Source organism: Danio rerio, chromosome 6 (genome assembly GCF_049306965.1).
Source record: "Danio rerio strain Tuebingen ecotype United States chromosome 6, GRCz12tu, whole genome shotgun sequence".
Classification (NCBI taxonomy): Eukaryota; Metazoa; Chordata; class Actinopteri; order Cypriniformes; family Danionidae; genus Danio; species Danio rerio.
In genome coordinates this window covers 1,234,700-1,250,000 of record NC_133181.1, presented here as the reverse complement: position 1 = coordinate 1,250,000, position 15,301 = coordinate 1,234,700, and the positions used below count along the sequence as shown (strand labels likewise).

The 15,301-nt window shown below is 35.6% G+C and overlaps 1 protein-coding gene across 8 annotated transcripts in view; it reads left to right on the top strand.

Moving 5' to 3' along the window:
* zeb2b (zinc finger E-box binding homeobox 2b) overlaps positions 1–15,301 on the top strand; it is a 231,619-nt gene that overhangs the window by 198,713 nt on the left and 17,605 nt on the right. For 7 of the 8 annotated variants that reach the window (XM_073953093.1, XM_073953095.1, XM_073953092.1 and 4 more), the window contains 3 exon segments: positions 638–706; positions 7,036–7,230; positions 9,785–9,999. In XM_073953093.1, coding sequence (XP_073809194.1) covers positions 638–706; positions 7,036–7,230; positions 9,785–9,999 — 479 coding nt within the window. 8 annotated transcript variants of the gene reach the window in all.

Genomic DNA, 15,301 nt, shown 5'->3' with positions numbered 1-15,301 from the left:
TGTACACTCACCGGCCACTTTATTAGGTACACCTGTCTAATTGCTTGTTAACGCAAATTTCTAATCAGCCAATCACATGGCTGCAGCTCACTGCATTTAGGCATGTAGACATGGTGAGGATGATCTGCTGCAGTTCAAAGTGAGCATCAGAATGGGGAAGAAAGGGGATTTAAGGGACTTTGAGCGTGGCATGGTTGTTGGTTGTTGGACTGCTCTGAGTATTTCAGAAACTGCTGATCTACTGGTATTTTCATGCACAACCATCTCTAGGGTTTACAGAGAATGCTCCGACAGGGAGAAACTATCCAGTTCTGTGGGCGCAAATGCCTTGTTGATGCCAACTCATTACTTGTAAGATGTACCTAATAAAGTGGCCGGTGAGTGCATTAACATCAAATTCATAAAATATACTGTAAATGAGAAATTATTGACAGAAAAATAAGAAGAAAAACAGATAATACTCTAATAAGTATACTATGTAGAATAATAAAACACTGTTGATTATTTATATAAGCCAAATTAATTCAGATTAACCATTTCCTATGGTGTGAACACATATTTTGCAGCCAGTTTATATAGCAGTTTGTCCTGTCTGAGTATATAGTAAAGCTTATTTTCCTTTCTCTCTCTCTCTCAGATGAACTGAAGGCTGATTATGACACTATGGGGACCGATGTATCTCTGGAGCCCATTGGGAATGGTACAGGTGAGCATTTTTTACATTATGGAACTGTATTTTGTCCAAAAAAAAAACGACATGAAATTTTTTTTTTAAGTGTTTTGAATTACGAGGACACAAGAGATGTCCTGATAAACCAAAACAAAATCTAAAATAGAGTACAACTGGGTCATAACCATGTCATTATACACATTTTTATTCTTGTTAATCACTAAAACCTGCAAACACACTCACACACACACACATTTTATAATAATAATAATAATAATAATAATAATTATTATTATTATTATTATTATTATTATAATGATTATTATTATTATAATTATTATTACTATTACTATTGCTATTATTATTATTATTATTATTATTATTATTATTATTATTATTATTGTTATTATTATTTTAATTATTATTATTATAAGTATTATTACTATTACTATTATTATTACTATTATTATTACTATTATTATTATTATTATTATTATTATTATTATTATTATTATTATTATATTACTATTATTATTATTATTATTATTATTATTATTTTAATTATTATTATTATTTCTATTATTATTATTATCATTACTATTATTATAATTTTAATTATTATTATTATTATTATTATTATTAATTGATATAAGAAAAACATGTAAACATTCTTGAAAACATAAAAAATATTATCATTATTATTATCATCATTAATAATAATAATAATAATAATAATAATGATAATAATAATAATAATATATTTCGTATACAATTAATATTTTTCATATATTATTAATATTTTCATATTAATTTTAAGCAACACCAATACTAATGTTTAGACTTCAGAATGGTACAGGTGAGCGTTTTTCACATTTTGCCTTTTGATTTGAAGAGTTTTGAATAATGAGAACACAAGAGATGTCCTCATAAACCCCCCAAAATAAATCTAAAATAGAGTAAAACTAGGTCATAGCCATGTCATTATAAAAACTGTTGTCTTTGAAAACCACCCAAACTAGCAAACAACTTGGCCACACACACAAGGCAAGAGTCAATATAAGGAAATACCTTGAGTGTGCAAAATGTTTTGTTAAAGCTTGGAGAAAAACACAAATAAATGTACATAAATAAAATAAAAGTCACCCTTTACTGCAGTCAGAAACCCTTTTTTTTCTCCAGAAACAAGTCAACACTGATTAAATCCTGGGCATTTGAAGAGTTTGAGCTCGTTTCTTCATGCAAAATAGATTTGAGGATTGAAATGAAATGTCTCTGCTTGATTTTAGCGGTTTAGTAAAGGCGGCTCGTGTTTGACCTGAAGGCTTACAGTAAATAAAAGCTGGATTCTTGAAAAATATGGTGCATTGGAAGGTGAGAGAAACACTGCGTTAAAAACAACACAGCAACATTAGAGTAACGTTCTGGGAGGGATATTTCTAAATTACTGCCTTATCCAGCCACCTAATGGCCACTAAAATAAGAAATATGACTTAATCTAACAGGAGAACCAGTCCAAATGTGGAAAAGCTTTTAACCATAAACCCTTTTTTCTACTATGTAAACATATTAGAGGAGCAGAAACAACCAATGCTGTAAAACAACCGTCACTTCATTCATTCATTTTCCTACAGCTTAGTCCCTTGTTTATCAGGGGTCACCACAGTGGAATGAACTGCCAACTATTTTTGCATATGTTTTACACAATGCATGCCCTTCCAGCTGCAACCCAGTTCTGGGAAACACCCATACACACTCATTCACAAACACACACACACACACACACACACACACACACACACACACACACACACACACACACACACACTCATACACTACGGCCAATTTAGTTGATCAGTTCCCCTATAGCGCATGTGTTTGGACTGTGGGGGAAACCGGAGCACTCAGTGGAAGCCCACACCAACACCAACATGCAAACTCCACACAGAAACACCAACTGACCCAGCAGAGACCTAAACCAGCGACCTTCTTGCTGTGATGTCACAGTGCTAACCACTGAGCCTTTGTTTATTAATTAATTTATTTATTTATTTGTACTTTTTATTTATTTATATAGATTTAATGTTTTACATTTAAAAAAATATTTATTTATATTTATTTTAATTAAAAAATGGTTTTTTAATTTATTTTAATTAAAAAATATTTTATTTTTTTACATCTATTTATTTATTTATATTATTTTGTTTATATTTTTTATTTTATTTTTAACATTGTTTTCATTCATTCATTCATTTTCTTTTCGGCTCAGATCCCTTTATTTATCAAGGGTCACCACAGCTAAATGAACCAACAACTAATTCGGCACAGGTTTTACACAGGGAATGGCCCTTCCCAGAAGAAATCCACACCAACACAGAGAGAACATGCAAACTCCGCACAGAAAAGCAACTGGCCAAGCCAGGACTCGAACCAGAGACCTTTTTGCTGTGTGGCCACAGTGCTAACTACCCCGTTTTTGGATTTCGATGCATTTTCGTTACGAACTCATTCGCTTTATTGTTTGGATTCTGTTTTTTGTCTTACCTGATTTCTGGAATCGCTCTTCCCCGGTCTCGAACGCTGCCCGGCTCCTCCTCTTCCTCTGGGCCTTTGCTTCGCCGACGTAACACGACGAGCTAACCGGACAAACTAGTTGCGGCGGAAAAGCCCTTCACAATGAAGAGGCGAGTCATCAGCCCAGCCGGCGAGTGCGAAGAGGAGCGGCGTCACACCACCCCAAAGCGTTTGCTTGAAAAAACCAAATGCGGCCATACGTACCTCCGGCCACGTAAATTGCAGTCTCCAGAAACGTCCGTGGGGCTACATTTTCAGAATGAGCCTGGGTTACAAAATAAACAATAAAAAGCTGGACTTTAGAGAAGCTTGTAGTTGGCCAATGGTGCTGTCTATTTCAGCAACGCACCAACACACACTTAACACACCTCCTTTATAGACCAGCACACCCATGAGTCCTCAGTGTGCCGCAAATGGATTTGCTATTAAAGCAACAGTGCAAAACGTGAAAATTACTGCTGCGCTGGTCTGAAAATAGCAACAAACACGTCTTGCGCCTTATTGCGCTAGGGTGTATGATAGTGCCCATTATTTCTAAACAGAAGACAATATGTTTCCCCCTGTCTAGAAAATGCTTCTTGGTTTCAAGATTTGTAGACATTTGAACTCGAAACAAGATAAAAACTCAAATCTGAAAAGCTTTTTTGTTGTTGCAGTGAGCTCAGATGTTATTAAAACTCAAGAATTTTAGAGAAACAAATGAGAAAAGCTTGAAACCTAATCAAGACCTGTATACAGAGCAAATGACAAACATCTCCTGAGCAATAAAGCATCCTCTGGGTGAAGAATAAGTGCAAAACACACACACACACACACACACACACACACACACACACACACACACACACACACACACACACACACACACACACACACACACACACACACACAGAGAGTAAAGTAATAATTACCCCCCAGCAAACTGTTATTGTACAGCATAATAGTAATATCCAGCAGCTCTCCGTCTTCAGACGAGTGAAATATTACTACGCATGTTTGATAAGCTACCTTTTAATTAGGACGAGCTTGTGTGTGAGGTATGAACGGAGGTTTGTCTGACAGTAAACATTTTATCGTCTCATTTGTGCAAAGGTCGAGTCGCTGGGCTGTGTCGCTGTCAAAAATGTCTGGAAAATGTCAGCCCTTCAACATTATTTAACAGAGCAAATGATTTCCCTCCTCTCCCATTACACGAGCTGCTTCTCTATCGTTCACGTGAGCCGCAAATCCACACGTTTAGCTGCGTTTACATGATCTAAAACAAATCCACTTTACGCACAAATTAGATTTTGCCCTCAAATGCGATTTGGGGAAGTTCGCCGAGGAGAGAAAGAAAGCGATGTGTATATTTGACGTCTTGTTGTTTGAATGGAGAAGGTCCTGCAGAGGAGGACTGTGGGAGACGTTCATCTCTGGGGTGTGTGTCTATCATTAGGAAGCTTTATTAAAACTACGCATCCTTCCTCCTGAAATACATCAGCCGTGACAGCTCTGAAAAACAGCCATGAAGAAAGTACATTTGTGTGTGTGTGTGTGTGTGCCTTGTTTTTCTTACATTGTGAGGACCAAATGTCCCCACATGTATAGCAAAACTAGTACATTTTCACCTTGTGTACATTTTTGTTTTTGGTCTCCATGATTAAAAGAGCTCATAAATATGACAAAATTAAATATTTTGAAAATGTGAAACTGCTAATTGTTTCCTATAAGGGTTGGGTTTAGGGGTGTAGTTGGGGGAGAGGAGAGAATAGACAGTATGTACAGTAAAAACATCATTACATATATGGAAAGAGCAAGTGTGTGTCTGCAGTTTTTGTGGTATAAAATAGGGTCACACTTTATTTTCATGGTCCGTTTGTTGAATTTAAGTTACATTGCATCTACATGCCAACTAATTCTCATTAGACTAGAGGTATATGGAGACAGATAAGACTCAAAAGTAATTAATGGAATATTACGGAATGATAGGGTATATTTTACATATTAGGCAACTAAAGCACAACATCAGCCTGTTTACGTTCATTAGATATAACCAGGGCCAGAGTGGGACTCCTTTCGTACGTGAAAGAGGATTTGCACAATCTCATTTAGGATTAACTCGCAAGTTTTAAACATTCAAAACTTTTTGTACACTCCTATACATTTGCAAATGGTGTTTTGCATTTGTGAAACGTATTTTATGAAAATGTATTTTTATTTTGAGCATGTGAAATTTTTTTGTGAATATAAATAAATATTTTACGCTCGTGAATTTGGTTTTATGCACGTGAATTTGGCTATGCATGTGTAAATCGTGTCTTTTGCATGAATTACTTTTGAGTCTTATCTGTCTCCATAGAGGTAGACTGTTAAGTTGGGGTTAGTGTAAGTTGACATGTACTTGCAAAGTTTCCTATAGTCAGTCAAATGTCTGTTAAAGAAGCAGTATCAGCACATATTAAGCAGACAGTTTACTATTACTTAAAGTGTTACCTATAATAGTTTCATAGTTGACGGGTCAAATCATATAAAGTGTTGTACCCTGAATGTGTGCAGCCTTCATGAAAAAAAAAAAAAAAATTATACATATATATATATATACACACACACACACGCACACACACACGCACACACACACACACACACACACACACACACACACACACATGCATGCATAAATTTGAGAAAATGTGCATTTATATTTAGAAAATAAATTATATATATTTAATTTTGGGGTATATATATATATATATATATATATATATATATATATATATATATATATATATATATATATATATTAATTTTGGGGTCAGTTTTTATTGTTCATGCTGTTGTTTTTTATTTTTTATTATTACAATGAATCTGTTCATCAAAGCAACATTTATTAAATATAAAAAATGTTAAATATTTATGTTATTATTTCTAAATTTTAACTGCTTTCCTAAAGTGTGTATTTTCAAATCAAATGATTACTCCAGTCTTTATTGATTTTTTTACTATTACTGTTAATAATTAATTATAATGTTAGAGTGATTTCTGAAGGATCGTGTGATTTGAAGACTGGAGTAATGAAGTTGAAAATTCATTTTTTAAATCACTGGAATAAATTACTAAATTAAATAACAAAAAGTTATTTTTGTTTTCTATGTTATGTTTTTTTATGGGGGGGAAGTGGGGTCAGGATTTTAATGAAATTAGTGATGGATATTGTACATTTAAAAAAAAAAAATTTAAATTTTCCAGGAAAACGTTCAATAAAACACACTTAAAGCACCACATTGGAAATAAGATTTGTTTTTAAAGCTTTGTTGTGTTCTCCTTGACGAATTAAAGTGTATACACTTATTTTTTTGTCAAATAAAAAAAGAAAAAGGGCAGCATGATAGCTTTGTGGTTAGGACTGTGGCCTCACAGCAGGAAGGTCACTGGTTTGAGTCCCAACAGGGCCAGTTGGTGTTTCTGTGTGGAGTTTGCATGTTCTCCCCGTGTTTGCGTGGGTTTCCTTCAGGTGCTCCGGTTTCCCCCACAGTCCAAACACATGTGCTATAGGGGAATTAATGAACTAAATTGGCTGTAGTGTATGAGTGTGTGTGTGAATGAGTGTGTATGGGTGTTTCCCAGTGATGAAACATATGCTGGAATAATTGGTGGTTCATTCCACTGTGGCAACCCCTGATAAATAAAGGGATTTAACCGAAGGTAAATAAATGAAAAAAAAACAGCATTAGTTTGACTATTGTGATGTTTTAATAGTCATAGGTCTCTTGTAAAACACACACTCTCTCTTTCTCTCTCTCTGTGTGTTTCTGTAGTGAAGAGCGTTCACTGTGACACCGATTTCGAGGATTTCTTCGGGAAGCGTAAACTGGTGGACACTGAAAGTCACGTGGTCAGCATCGCCGAATACCTCCAGAGAGGAGACACAGCCATCATCTACCCTGAGGCGCCGGAGGAACTCTCCCGATCCCGGCTCGCCACTCCTGAAGCCACCGGACACGAGGAAAACGGTGAGAATGTCTGAGTGTGTTTACCTTAAGAGCGACGTGCAGCTGTCCCACTGCTGAAATCAGAAACCCCAAATTTCCCATCCCAAGGGGAGCAGCCGGGGCATTACAGCGGCGCATACCTCTCTTATGAAGAACGTGTGAAAAATTAGACCTGCGAGCCACCAGGAGAGATTACAACAGAGAGAGCACAACTGGCTGCAAACGCCAACAGTGTTCAGGCTTATACCACCGTAAACAGCTGCTTTCACACACTTAGAGCTGGCAGCAGATTATTCTGATCCTGCTTCATCAGGTTTAGTACTCATGTGTGACCCTGGACCAGTCATACAGTCTTTTCCAAATATTTCCCAAATTTCGTTGAACAGGTTCAGGAATTTTGCACAGTATTTCAGATAATATTTCATTTTATTCATTTGGCACAATGTTTACTTCAAATGTTCTGCATTTCCAGAGCTCTCAGTGGAGTTTTGACTAAAATGACCACCTTTATAAATCTGCTGTTGATGCCAATCACCTTAAACTTCCTGAATATCTTCTAAATGAATCACCTTGCTAATTTGTCCCTCGGTCTAGTATGAACCCACTGTAACAGTGGAACATTCTCTTAAGCCCCTTTCACCCATAAACACCTTTCCGGAAAATTACAGGCAATTTTCTGGAAAGGTGTGTATGTGTGAACAGGCCTTTTTTGAAAATACCGGTAAATTGGTTCTGGCTATTTTCCGGAAAGAGAAGTTGTAACATTACCGGTAATTTGCCGGAATGCTGCGCTGTGTGAACACTGAAGGAAGATTGCCGGAAAGAGCGCGTGCACGTCTAGAACGTGCTGAAGTGAGACGGCTGCTTTAGCCAATCACAACAGTCAGACGCATTCACGTCCGCGCGGTTTATGAGAATAAAAGCCTTTGAATATTTTTCCTGACACATTCAGCTGCTAGATGTTAGTCAGATCACGTTTATATGTTCATCTTAATGCCAACCGTGTAATTAATTATCGATAAGATGCTTTTGATAAGCCGTTGTTTGTTTACCTTCAAGCTTTGCGTGTGCCTGTGAAACAGCCTGTGAGCGCCTGCACACGCACATATCATGAACATCTCGACATGCGAAAGTGTTTCTCTATGTGTGTTTCATCGAAGTTGTTCACAATACTGATCCAGCCACAGAGTTCGTGATGTAGTCAAATGTTTACAAATACAAGCGCAGCTGTTTAGAGCTCATTTCTGGTTAATGATGTCAGAATTTACCGCTGTTTTGGAATGGATGTGTGAATGATCTTTTCCGGAAAAATTCCGTAACGTCCTCGCCTGTGTGAACAGCGCTTTTTTTAATTTACCAGTAAAGTTGCTCCAGAAATTTTCCAGATATTTACCGGTACCACTGTGTGAAAGGGGCTTAAGTTCCAAGAGTTCAGTCAAAGCAGGGTGAATCAGCTTTCAGCTACTAACAGCGCCCCCTGCTGCTGGAATCGGCTTCCAGAAATGATCAGATGTGCTCCAACATTAGGCACATTCACATCAAGACTGAACACACATCTGTTTAGCTGTGCCTTTACTGAATGAGCACTGTGCTGCGTCCGACAGATTGCACTATTATGTTTTTTTCTTGTCTTTCATTATCTTATAACCTATTTTAACACATTTGATCTGTTTTATTTTTATAATTCTTATTATTTGTTTTTATTTTCTGACACTTGTCTCTTTTATTCCTGTTTATGTAAAGCACTTTGAATTGCCACTGTGTATGAAATGTATTCATTCATATTTTCTTAGTCCCTTTATTAATCCGGGGTCGCCACAGCGGAATGAACCGCTAATTTATCCAGCACATTTTTACGCAGCGGATGCCCTTCCAGCTGCAACCCATCTCTGGGAAATGTGTATGAAATGTGCTATATAAATAAACTCGCTTAAATGTGTTTTTGCATCACGTAAACCCCATAAGCAAGGCTCCTACTGTAAGTGCACCTACCGTGTGTGCGTACACATGCATTGGCATGAGTGTGAGAAATCATTTTGACTCATAAATGGAATTTGCCAAAAATATACTCAAGCTCTACCAACATATGTTGGCATAAAGCACATAGAATTGCTTTATATTAGCTGTAGTTGTTAGTTCAATGCACATGTAATGATAGCAGACGTGATGAACACATTTTGCTGGACTCATTACTTCAAATATTCTGCTTTCTGTGGATGTTTGACTAAAATGACCACCTTTATTAATCAGCTGTTGATGCCAATCACCTTAAACTTCCTGAATATCTTCCAAATGGATCACCTGCAACCGTGCAAAATCATCTGAACGTTTTATTTCCATCACGTAAATCCCATGAGCAAAACTCAGCAAATTTGAGTGCACCCACACTGCGTGTGTTCATGCATTGGCGTGCGTGAGCGAGTGTATGTGTATGGCTGGCAGTGCCAACCTTGACGACGGCACACAGTGGAGCAGATTGTACAGATAGCTCCTCATACCAGGCTGGGCACGGCGCCCATTCGCTGCCATTGATTTGCTGACCTTTTGGCCCGCTGCCCCTTTCTCTCTGCCGCAGACCTGCCACCTGGAACTCCAGATGCTTTCGCCCAACTGTTGACCTGCCCCTACTGCGACCGGGGCTACAAGCGCTTGACTTCCCTGAAGGAGCACATCAAGTACCGGCACGAGAAAAACGAGGAGAACTTCGCCTGCCCTCTGTGCAGCTACACGTTTGCTTACCGCACTCAGCTGGAGAGACATATGGCCACACACAAGCCAGGCCGAGATCAGGTGAGACGCACTTCCTCTCTATCTCTCTTTTACTCCCTCTATCTTTCTCTCTAATTCAAAAGTTGCATTATTGACATGACGAATGCTACAAATGCATTGGCAAAACATTTATAAAGTTTGCATTATATATAGAAACATCATAGACACAGTAAATTTTAATAGCAAAACAATAAGCCAGGCCGCACGAAAGGTGAGCCACACTGTGTGTGTGTGTGTGTGTGTGTGTGTGTGTATATAGCCTATATATATATATATATATATATATATATATATATATATATATATATATAAACATAGTTAACATGGTAAATAGTAGTAGTAAAACAATAAGCCAGGCCCAGATAAGATGAGTCTTATTTCCTCTCTGTCTCTCTTCCTCTCTCTCTCTCCCTTTTTCTCTCAATCTCTCTCTCAAATTCTGAATTAAAATTGTATTATTGGCCTGACGAATGCTAAAAATGTAATGGCAAAGCATTTATAGAGTTTGCATTAAAAATAACATATATATATATATATATATATATATATATATATATATATATATATATATATATATATATATATATATATATATATATATATATATATATATATAAATATAGCCTTATTTCATCTCTATCTCTATTGTTCTCTCTATCTTTTCCTTTCAATCTCTCTCTCAACTTAAAAAAAATTGCATTATTGGCATGACAAATGTTACAAATGTATTGGCAAAGCATTTATAAAGTTTGCATTATATATAAATATGTACTGTAGTAAACACAGTAAATAGTAGTATTAAAAACTAAACCAGGCAGAGATCAGGTGAGTCTTATTTCCTCTCTATCTCTCTCTTTCTCTCTTACTTTCTCTCTTTTTACTCAATCTAATTCAAAAATTGCTCTGAACTGGCATGGCACATGTTTTGGCGAAGCATTTATAAAGTTTGCATTATATAAAACTATATAAAATTGTAGTAAACACAGTAAATAGAAGTATCTCTCTTTTTTCTCTCTATTTTACTCAATCTTTCTTTCAAATTCAACTTCAGAAATTGCATTGTTGGCATGAGGAATGTATTGGCAAAGCATTTATGAAGTTTACATTAAAAATAACATCTATATATGAAGAGTTCAGATGCAAAAACCTCTAAGTGCCGTCTGAAATTTCCATCAAAAATAGACGTTTTTCTCAGCCTCCTTTGTTTTATGTTGAGATATTTCACTTTAAAGACCAGGAAAATAATTTATTCTTTGGCATAAAAGTGATATTACTGAACATACACAAGGGACAAAAATGCTTAATTTAGAGGAAAAATTCAGATGGCATTTAGAGGTTTTTGCATCTAAACTCTAATATATATATATAAACATAGTAAACACAGTAAATAGCAGGCCTAGTAGTAAACATTAAGCCAGGCTGAGATCTGGTGAGCCTCTATTCCACTCTCTGTTTTTCTCTCTCCCTTTTTCTCTCAATCTCTCTCTCGAATTCAGTTTTAAAAATTGCATTACTGGCCTGACGAAAGTTACAAATGTATTGGCACACTATTTATAAAGTTTGCATTATATATATAAAAAAAACATACTGTAGTAAACACAGTAAATAGTAGTAGTAAGAACATAAACCAGGCTGAGATCAGCTGAGCCAGACTTCCTCTCTATCTCTTTCTCTCAATCTCAATTTATTTCATCATCATAACGTGTGCATTAGAAAGAACATGGGAGAAATAAGTATTGAACACGTCACCATCTTCCTCAAGAAACATATCTCAAAAGGTGCTGTTGACTAGCATTTTTTTTTGGATGTTGGTAACAACCACAGGAATTGATATATGCAAAGAAAACAAATCTAATTAGTTTACAAATGAATGAGTGGGTGCTCCGGTTTCCCCCACAAGTCCAAACACATGTGGTATAGGTGAAAGGGAGTAAGCTAAATTCTCCATAGTGTATGAGTGTGAATGAGTGTGTATGGATGTTTTCCAGTAATGGGTTGTGGCTGGAAGGGCATTCGCTGCATAAAACATATGCTGGATAAGTTCATTCCGCTGTGGCGATCCCAGATTAATAACGGGACTAAGCCAAAAAGAAAAGGAATGAATGAAGTTCTGTGTAACAGAATGAAATGACACTGGGAAAAAGTATTGAAAAAGGGAGGTAGAAAGCCAGGCTAAGATTTCATCTCTATCTCTCTTTTTCGATCTCTCTTTTTCTCTCAATCTTTCTCTAGAAGGATACAATCTGTTTTCCCCCCTAGTAAATATCAAAGTTGTGTTTGATTGTGTATCTTCATGAATTGAGGGTAGTTTGGGGTTGAATGTCTCTCTTTTTCTCTCTCTCTCTTACTCGTTCTCCTGCTCGCTCTACCTCTACACCTAATGCGCTGTATTCCCTCAGAGAAAAGATATCATTTTGATTGGCAATCATTATTAATTTTTCATGGCGTTTTGAAGATGCGGATCTTTTAATGGTTATAGCCTTAATTGAGGTCTAAATGGTTTTTTGATGGCCTGCTCTGATATGATTCTGCAGTCTTATATTCACGATCCAATGACTATGTTAATTTCCAATTTGGAAATGGTATCCGCTCTTTTAGGTTTGCCTTTTTTATGTTCTTTAAGAATCAGCTTCTCTGCAAGTGACAGAGTAACACATCATCATTTCCCTGCGCGTAAATGATAAACGTGAGTCTTTGAGCACTCAGCGTTTTATCTCTTAACAATCTGTTCGCGGCATTACTTACACACGTTTAATAGCTTGTTGCGGCTGGCGTGTCAAATCTAAGATGCGTTCCCTCGAGGAAACAGGTAGATGCGCTGAACCTCTTCTGGCAGATAAAGCAGGTCTATGTAAAGCAAAGCGATAGGCCTCTCCGGAGACACAGCCACTTAAAACTTATCTTCACACCTCAAAGCGCCATCCGAATCGCTCCTGTAATCATCTGAGATGAAGTACAGCAGCTCTTTTATCTCGCAGACATGACGTTCAGACTAGAACAGAATGATTTGATACACGGTAAAGCTGCCAACTTCTTCACCTGATGCCACGGGCCGCTCAAAACACCAACAGATGGCCCATTCTGCACCCGTGACCTCTCTAATCCACAAATTACTTCCTATTTGTTGGTCTTTGTTTGTGTTCTTCATCTCGAAAGAGTTTCCTGTTGAATATCTCCCATTGAAATCAACTGTTGGAAATGTGCGGGAGATGTGCTTATATGCAAATAGCCATCCAAATGCCGTGTCCGCATCATGCTTGACACATTTAAGGAAAGAATATCAGACTTTTGCGTCAATATCTCTTGATTTGATCCTTTTTAATAGATATTAAGCTTTTTTAGGGATTTGGTTTGAGCAGGGGTGCCCAGACTTTTTCATATAAAGGGCCAAAAATCTAACTCGATTGAGGGCTGTGGCCTAAATAATTACCAAACTGTGTATATTAAATTTGCCATGGGTTATTTTCGAGTTTATTTAGTTATATTTAAAAATAGCTAGATAACGTTGCTTTAAATCATATTGCATAATGCAGTATCACTTTAAACATTTTATAATGAAGTTAATACAGTAAAGGATAAACAACCCCATTAATAAAACAAGTTCAATGCTGAATACGCCAATCGAGCTTACTTATATTTGCTTGCAGATGTCTTGTGCATCTGTCAAGTGACACTATTTACATTTAAACATCTGAAACATTTACAGCATTTAATTGAATCGTTTAATTTCAGTCTGATCAGCTGAGCAATAAACAAAAAGAAACAAAGGGTTACGTTACATGACGATCATTGTCAAAGGTATTCACCCCAACCACCTCCATCATTCTCCCTCTCTTTTTAGATTAGATGGCGGGCTAAAGCAAAGGTTATTACCATGGGCCAACTATGGCCTGCGAGCCCTACTTTGGGCATCTCTGGGTTAGAGGATGTAGAATAAGATAATACAGATTATGTCATCTTTAAATACTAATAAGCAGCCAATATCTCAATGACATGGATGCTAATAGTAAGAATGGGTCCCTAAAGTATTAGCAAATGCATTCATTTTGATTGATTTTGAGGATTCTGTAGAGGATAGCACACTGTAAAAAAAACTTGGGATGCTGGAATAAACTGTAAGATAAAAGATGTTAAATTACAGAAAGTTACAATAAAATATTGGATTTTAAATCATAGAATTTCTTTTGTAAAATAACGGATTTTAAATTATAAAAATTTACTCTAAAATAGCAGATTTTAAATTATAGAAATTTACTGTAAAATAACGGATTCTAAATTACAGTAATTTACTGTAAAATAACAGATTTTACATTGCAGATTTTTTTTGTAAAATAGCAGATGTTAAATTACAGAAATTTACTCTAAAATAGCAGATGTTAAATTACAATAATTTACTGTAAAAGAACAGATTTTAAATTACAGAAATTTACTGTAAAATAACGTTTTTTAAATTACAGAAATTTACTGTAAAATAACGGATTTTAAATACAGAAATTTACTGTAAAATAGCAGATTTTAAATGACAGAAACTTACTGCAAAATAACGGATTTTAAATTACAGAAATTTACTGTAAAATAAAAGATGTTAAATTACAGAAATTTACTGTAAAATAGCAGATTTTAAATTACAGAAATTTACTGTAAAATAACAGATTTTAAATTGCAGAATTTTTTTGTAAAATAACAGATTTTAAATCACGGAAATTTACTGTAAAATAACAGATTTTAAATTGCTGAATTTTTTTTGTAAAAAAGCAGATTTTAAATTACAGAAATTTACTGTAAAATAACAGATGTTAAATTACAGATATATACCAATTTTTTTTGTTGTAATTTACATGTTATTTTATGGTAAATTTTTGTAATTTAACTGCTGTTATTTTAATGTTTTTTTCCAACACCCCAGCTGCCAGAAAAAAAAAAAAAAAAGTTATGGTTTATCTTAAAATTTGTTTTACAGTGTAGATAAAAACAAAAAAGTGAAATAAGCAGTGCATGCCATGCAGTTTTGTAAATGTAAAAATGACAAATTAAGAGTCTTTGTTGTATAAATAGTCAATAAAATTGTAACTTTCAATTGTTAAAAGGTCATGCAAAAACATGTAAATTATAACATTTCCCTCCATTATGGTTAAACTTTTGCTCTGAGGTCAAATGTAATCCTAACTCAACATTGCACTGAGGTATGATTACATTTGAGCAAGATTCACAGCTCAGAGCTTGAGATTTGTAGAGTCATCAGTAGTCAACATTTGAAGAGGATCAAAGTTTTTCACAATCATCCTGAGACAAGAATAGGTGTTGTTCGATATCTTTAGGACAA